Genomic DNA, 8,119 nt, shown 5'->3' on the forward strand with positions numbered 1-8,119 from the left:
TTTTTCAGGATATATAATTCACCCATGCCTCGTAAACCACCAGACAAGAACTTTGATCTATCCAACTTAGCTATTAAAGTGTCTATCACTGGCCTACATTAGTTCGCATGGATCCCTCAGATCGAGAGATATGCAATTACCATCACATAATGAAAATAAAATTAATCTATTTTTACAGTTGGGTTATAATTAGGCACACTCTTAAGTCTACATGTTAATCTCTCTCTCTCTCTCTCTCTCACACACACACACACACACACACACACAGAGACGCACAAACATAGTGATAATAAAATCTGGCTCTCTCACGGTCAGTCCGCCACTCAAAACACAATTAAACACACAAGAAAGCAAAAAAATAAATTTTTTTTTGCAAATAAGCAAGCAGATTATCAGGTTATATTCCTATGACAATTGATTAAACCACAACATAAAGTTTCGGTTAAGAATCCATTATTTAATTATTATAGGAGTGCTTGCATGGTGCCTGTTAGGAACGGAGCCATCGAAGGTCAAGCCTTTCTGGGTCATAATCCGGAGGCGGCTCAGCTGCTGTCTGGCTTGTTTCAGGAATCTTGGCGAACCTCCCTTTGATCCTTGGTCTCATTTCAGCATATGCCTTCCTTGATGCGTACCGTATTTGCTTCTCGTACCGTCTCTTCTGCCTTTTCTCTTTGTACCTCATGACCTTGGCTTGTCTCTCCATGTTGGGGTCGCCTTGGCTAGAAGCATTGGCATCGACAACCTCCTTGCTGTTTCCGCTTGAGGCATCGGTGAACATATTGCCAGAAAATGACGCCTACAAAGAAATGTTGCATTCATCAAGATGTTAAAAAGTAAATTAACAGATAGCTGCTATGCCTGCATGTCTAAAAGGAATGATAACATGAAACAGCAATCTTGCATGTTTTGTCCAATTTCTTCTCAGGAAAAAGAAAGAAACAATCTTTAATTTGTGTTTGGTTGCTATGAATGGCCTACTTGCAAGCTTTGTTACTACTGCAACTGCCCTTTCCTAGCTAGTTTTTGTTTTCATGTAATTAAATAGTATAAATGTCCATAATTGCAGTATGAGGTTGAGTTGCAGTATGTAGCTGAGAGCAGCTAGGAGTGTTCGGTTATATACTTGAGGGCAATATTGATTCCATGTGGTATTAGTAACTTGCAGCATCTTGATCAATTACTAGGTAGCAGACAATGTAGGATGGTGTCATTATCAAAAATTAGATAAGAATTTTTTTATTCATTTTTTAGGAAAAAAATGGGAGATTCATCATATTTCAAAATTTGGAAAAGATTTAGCACTTTTTGCATGAAGAATGTATAGATATACTACTGAAAATGTAGCTAGCAACTATTTAAGAGGGAAGTTCTCCAAATAGAATAGAATCGGCGTTTCAACTAAAATGCACATTATCAGTGCATTTATTTATCTGAACTCAATTTTTAAAAAAAATATTCAAAGCATAAAAAATAATTATTCCTCAATGTGTTGTATTAGGTGTTTTTTTAATAAATGCACTATATATGGGGGAAAACTTAGATGGTTGTTACTATATGTAAGAGATCAGATTCTGGTGATCGAGGACTGTAAAACAATAGGCATGATTATGGTAACTCTATGAATTGGCAAGACAATGCATTGACAGAACATCATCGATTAAAAACAATTCAAGGTAATTAACTTCTTAATCTATTCGAATTTAACTGGCTGAAATTATATCAAAATCAAGAGTAATTAAAGCAACAAGAGCAATTAATCAGGAATGGAAGGGTACTTATTTCACTTTGATTTAGTTGTTCTATATGCAACAAATAGGCTTCTTTTGACTGATAACAAAGACCACAAATTGTGCAATATGTTCTTTTCTTAATTCGTCATTCCAATATTTCTTATGGTGGAAGTGTCTGATGGTTAAATGAATGGCAGGTAAAGAGTTCAACAAATGCCTTTCCTTAATTTGCAACAAGTTGAGGACGAATGCCAAACTTACAAATTGGACTGACAAGGAGATGCAAAATTCAAGAAGCACACTAGCGATAACTCCTCATATAGTGGAAAAAGAAATTGTAACATATGGGAAAGTATAATATTGAACTAAGATATTATGATGATTTAATTATTGTTAGTAAATTATTAAAAACCCAAAAAAAAAGTCTTGCTTATTTTTCTCTCTATCTAAAATTATGGCTGTAGACAATTCATCCAAAGAGAGTGAAAGCAGAGTAGACTTTAATCATGCTAAACTACGATCGACCTCGAAACCACAAAAACTCCTACGAGATCAGGAGGATCGAACCACTCACGATGGTGGCACTTTTTGCCGCCAGCCCCATGGGCGGACCCTCCATTGATGTCTGGACGCGGTCCGGTGGGCTGGTCGTACTTAAACAAGCATCAAAGGTCAGCCCATGCCCGGGATTGCAAGCTTCACGGAAGCTGCTATCGAAGTACTTGAAAGCGGGAACGACCGGCCGCGGCCTCTCTTCCTCCCGCGGCTCGCACGCTTTCGGATCGTTAAAAAGCCAGGCGACGTTGTTGTCGTGCCCGAAGAATTGGAACTCATGGAGGGCTTCGTGCTCCCGACTTGCCTCCGGGAACATCGGGATCGCGCAGTTGAGATCGGTGCAGTGGGCGCACGCATCGCCCGTGCTGCCGCACACGCCGCATAGGCCGGACGACGACATGGCTGTGGTCATGTGGCTACGGATGGCCAGTGGAGGAGGGGAGCGCTGGTGGCTCGGATTTTTGGGGGGGGGGGGGGGGAGGGGAGCTAAGTGGATGTGTGGTTTGATATTCTTGGGAGAGGGAGCCAGGCCAATGAGAGACGAGGAAGAGATATAAGCCGTCACTGGTTTTCTTACGTGGACGATTCCCTGCCACCTTTATTTCTCATGTTACTGGTGTTATATTTGTTTTTCATAAATGAAACGCTTGGTGCTGAACGTTCGCGCGGATGGGATGCGTTTCTGGGAAGCTGGGCTATGCGGGCAAGGAATTCTGGTTCCCGAGCCAGACAGCGACCACCGGCATCGCCGCCACCTCAAAAGACAGGACCGGATAAAATGGGCGACGGTGCCTGCGAACTTCTGGAGAGGTACGGGGTGGGGTAGCATGTCATGTCGGATGGAGAGGCGCCTGCTGCGATGTTTGGTGTTTGGAGATTTGTAGCTAATGGGGTCAGAGTGGTTTGGGCAGCTCGATCGGGCAGGTGACCGGAACTGGAGTGGTTGATATACGTGGTGCATGGGAGTCCAGAGAATGGAGTGGGAGGTTCGTCCAGAAAGCTAACTAATATGAGGTCGGGAGGTCGATGGCAAATGGGGGCAGCTGGTTGGTAGAGTACCGCGTGCATGCATGAGCTGTGGTGGTGTTAGGGTTTCGTCATTAATTAATTCGTACTGGAGAGCTTCTTATCTGGTAATCATTTCCAGGGGTTACATGTCGATTATCCACAAGCCTACTTAATTAATAAACTGCAGTGCGAGGACAATGGGTCTGATGAGAGAGTGGGGATGGATGGATGGGGTTTGGGGAGTACTCGAATGCTTTTAGTTGGTGTTGGGCCGGACGAGTGCGAGGTCATGTGGTGGATATTTGGGAAAACAACTAGTGAACTTTTGAAGGCCTATCATTATTATCTGGCAATCTAGGCGCTGTACGTCTTTTCTCATGGGGAGAGGAGAGCGAGCTCGGTTGGATGGATTAACAGGGTACAAGTCAAAACCGAAATCATTGAAGAATTAATCTGTTTGTCGCATCTACTTTGAAAATGCCTACATCTATGATCTATTGCCAGACATGATCTTTTTATGCGTATGTTGCATGCATAATTTCGTACGTATCTGAAAATCACAAGTCAGAAAGTTTAGTGATTCAAAACCTATACGATTTTTTTTTGATATTATAGAGATGTTGACTAAAATAAAGTATGAAAATGCTTGGTGCTCTCTTGCAATTGATGGGTGGAGCATAGGTTCCAATATCAGCATATCCCATCGGAAAGGATAAAATAACGGACGGAGAACGTAGCGGAGGAAGATGCAGCAAGGGAGGCCAAAGACCAAAACCCAATTTCGTAAGGAGAGGTGAATCTTTTTCCTATCCATTCGGTTTAATAGTGCTAATTTTTCTTTTTCTTAAACAAAATTGAGTCAATTTCAAACACAAATCCTCAAAAGTCTCGATTGCAGATTAAGTTCTGGTAAAATCTTTGGCAAAATATGTGATAAGGAAAGGAAAAGAAAAGGCATGGAAAGCTTCTCCGGGTTTCTTCCTTTCTTTTCTCATAAAATTTGACGTAATGAGATTTTTTTTTTAAATTGAAAAAGAAAACCCTGAGCACCGGTAGAATCCTCGCAGCAGAAAGACTTTCGGGATTTTTTTCCCCATCTCATCTCATGAAATTGGATTTAATGAGAGCCATACTAAAAAAGGGACATGATCACGCGAATCCTAAGCACCAGCGGAATCCTCAACGAAATATCAGATACGGAAAAATAAAATATTGGATTCGACGGCCGTTAGAATAAACCCCTAAAGGACATGAATCTAAACTCGGATTGGATAGGCTGTGCTTAGGCCTACTGCTTTCCGATCTGTTTTTCTGAGGATTGTTACGAATCCTATCAAGTAGCAACTGATTGGCACCGGTCTCCCAAGAGTTTGTCTTTAGAAACAAAATAACATTTTAATTTAAGTTCGTTAAGTTTTTAGAACAAGCTTCTTGGCAAGTAAATAGATAATTCATTATATTCTCAAGACATTCAAACACTGTTTTAGTTAACAAATTTTAGTAAAACACATTCATTAAAAATTAAAATGAATGGATATTACAGCAAATTAAGATGGACTAGCTTTCCAATCTTGTTTTGCCAAATTCAGTGGATCATAAAGTCTGATAAATAAATTTAATAAAATATAAATCTTTCCTTGTTTTACATAGAATTCCATGTATTATCTCTTTTTAAGAAAACTCACAAGCGACCAAACAATCCCTTGTATTTGTAAAGATTAAGTATTGAAAAAAATGATGTACATGTTAATGCTATATCTTACTCATCTAACATGGTTTATTAATTGTATATATATATATTTTTTCAAAAATATATTTCTTTGTCACCTTTTTAGGCTTGAAAGATGTGGCCCCTTGGAATATCTTTTCATATCATCTAAACCGTCCATTTTTGCCCCTCAATATATAAATGATGTATAGATTAGAAATTTCTAAATTATATAATTTTTTAATAATAAGTCGCGTGGATAGCAAATCATATCAAATGGCTTGGAATATCAAGATAGGGTCCTCAGTTGTCTAGTTAAGAAGGATCTTTTTCGGATTGTTGTATGGGCATCCATATATTAGCTCTTCTATCTAGACCCCTGCTAGCTATATATTTCATAGTTTTAATCTTGACTAATTCAAATGGCACAAGTTGCTGTAGGAAGTTGTGATTCAAGGGCTATATTTGTCCCTGACGAAAAAGAGTTGGCAAAATTCTTTCTTCTTTTTTTTGTCCTTACAGGTAGTGTCAAACCATAAGCCCTTCATTTGTCTTATTTTTATTTCCATCTGACAATTTACTGCGTAAGGGGGCATGCTAGTGCTGTATCTAGTCTACTATTTCTGAGCAAAGTTGTATCTATTCTATTATGTAAACCACTCATCCAAGAGTGTGTGTTGATACACAGCAAATAAACCAAAAACCCAAGAGTGTGCATCGGTGAAGCTCCCGTTTCTATGGATCCCCAGCACTTGCTGTTCCACGTGCCTCACTCAAGTAGTCAAAGGTGCAATTGCTCGCTGCTGTCGGTGAGCACCAGCGACTAAAAGTAGCTGATATAAGCAAATTCAGATGAACATCTTTTGGTTGACTTTTTATTTTGTTTACTTATTAATTTTTTAAGAGTTGGGACTTAGGAGAGGCTAATCTCTATCCATTTTATGCTCGTCTTACCCTATCCATGCTGTAGACTTGCTCCACAGGCAGACGTAGCCAACCTGTTTAAGGGGCGAGAGGTGAGAGTCTGTGTTGTGGTTGAAATCTGGCTTGACGATGACCACGCCAGAAGGGATCCGAGGAGACGCCGGCCGAGGATGGAGATAGTGGACCATCTCTGGTGCTCCGGGGTTCCTCTAAGAAGTACCAATCGGAACGGAAAAAAAGGGCCACCTCCTGCGCTCCGGAGTACCTGCTCAAAGCCTTGGCTGAGGATTCCGACGAAGACCCTCCAATGGCTAAGTTAGCAGGACCTTTTTGTGGAGAGGGAAGCTTTTTGAGTGTCTTTCATGGCCTCTTGTAGCTCAAAATAGCTGGTAATGGCTTGTCAAGCTTCTAGGAGCTTAAGAATGCCTGTAAAAGCTTACCAAGGGCCTTTTCCTATCCTTTTTTATAGGATGATGGTGATGGCCGTTACCTGAAATCTCGGGCTGAGATGTGATCGGTTGGCCAATAGCTGGAGATAGCGTGTTGGCAGATGCGGTGGGATGTGATCCCTGGCAGGTGTGACAGGGTATGGCTCTTGGTTGGCGCGTCATGGCGTGGCCAGCAAGCAAGGAGATGGCCAGGCTGGGATGTTCGGCCACTTGTGTAGGCGTGGGCGTGCGCAAAGGTTCGACTGCGGGCGAGGTCGAGGAGGTTTAGAGGCTACGATGTGTGCTTGGCGTGGTCGGCTCTGGCCTCTGGTGGAGGTCAGCTTGGCTTTTGACGGGCTGAAATTAGCTCTAACCTTTGGTAGGGCCGAAGTCTACTTGGCCTTTGGCGGGGCTGAGATTAGCCTTCGACTATGATGTCTACTCAGCCAAAATTGGAAGACTCCATGCCGGAATGGGACGGTCCATTTTGCCTCCCATCATTTGGATCTTGGAAATAGTGCATGCTTGGATGCTTGGAAATACATGGCTCTTGCTCGTCTTAGAAACGGGGGGCATAGTGTTGGGACGCCAAATATGCAGAGTTGTCACTAAGCACGTGGGCAGGAGATCCCTCTGTTTTCGAGGTGGACGATGTAGAGTTCATGGCTTAACGTAACATTGAGACAAAGGCGAAGCGTTATCCATGTGCCTTAACGGTGGTGATCTGATGCGTAACTTTGTCTGTGTTCGAGAAGATATTTTCTCCACACCTCCACTGTGCGTGTCCCCACCTTGTTCACATGTTTGTACTCGGGTCTGTCCACAGCAATGGACCCATCAATTTATGAATGCTTTACAAACAGCCCCGTGACGAGGGCCTACCTATGTGCTGACATCTGTCTCGATGTCGATCACAAGGATCGCCATAATTTTTTGCGTGGTTCATCGGACCTGGAAGGGCGTCCTCGGTCAGGTTGTAGGACGACCCAGAATTTGGTTCCCTTGGGCAGAGACCTGGGTTGGGGCCACGAAACCCGAACCTAGCCTAAATAGAGAGCATGAGGAAGCGTCAAGCCGGACACAACCCCAATCCTATATACAAATGTACAATATATCGTATACTACTCCATTCGATCTTAATCACCCCAGTTTTAGCTTTATCTAAATTTTAGCACCATGTCTTGCCAATGCAATCAGTCCCCAGCCGCAAAGACATGATACCAACTTGTCTTCACAAGTCATAATTTAGAAATGGTTAAATTGTATTACTAATAATATTCAATCAATTAGGCGCCGTGTCTGATCTTTCTCTCAAAAAAATAATACTCTTCATTATCCATTTGTCAACATTGTCTGCTAAAGAAATGATGAATTCAACTTCCATTTGTCGTTTTCTATTCGGCAGTATTTATAGCAATTCGTTATGTTTCAAACATCAAAAACAATTTTATTTTGCATTATATAGTTTTAGAATTTTAGATATCATAATAAACATTCAACAATTAGTTTATAATACAATATTGGTATCTATATAATTCTACATTCAATCTCTCGCAATATCATACTAGATTTGTAAACAATATACTTAAGATCAACTTCTAAATATGAATAACTTGATATACCCCTTGTATGTATGTACCCATGCACACGCAGATGCATTTCTTTTTTTCAATTCTCCACCTTTATGTATTAGTTATTGTATATGTAATTTTTATTATGAAGCATAAAGACCACTTATGTTTGAAATCAATGACTTTATTAAG

At 41.0% G+C, this 8,119-nt stretch overlaps 1 protein-coding gene across 1 annotated transcript; it reads right to left on the bottom strand.

The window, feature by feature from the left end:
• Positions 1-385: 385 nt before the first annotated feature.
• Positions 386-2,771, bottom strand: LOC103711661 (transcription factor GHD7-like). The gene is made up of 2 exons (XM_008797901.4): positions 2,308-2,771; positions 386-799 (listed from the first exon to the last, which is right to left on the bottom strand). Exons 1-2 carry the CDS (start codon positions 2,698-2,700, stop codon positions 491-493), a joined length of 702 nt encoding a protein of 233 aa, XP_008796123.1. The 5' UTR covers positions 2,701-2,771; the 3' UTR covers positions 386-490.
• Positions 2,772-8,119: the final 5,348 nt, after the last annotated feature.

This window comes from Phoenix dactylifera, chromosome 5 (assembly GCF_009389715.1).
Source record: "Phoenix dactylifera cultivar Barhee BC4 chromosome 5, palm_55x_up_171113_PBpolish2nd_filt_p, whole genome shotgun sequence".
NCBI lineage: Eukaryota > Viridiplantae > Streptophyta > Magnoliopsida > Arecales > Arecaceae > Phoenix > Phoenix dactylifera.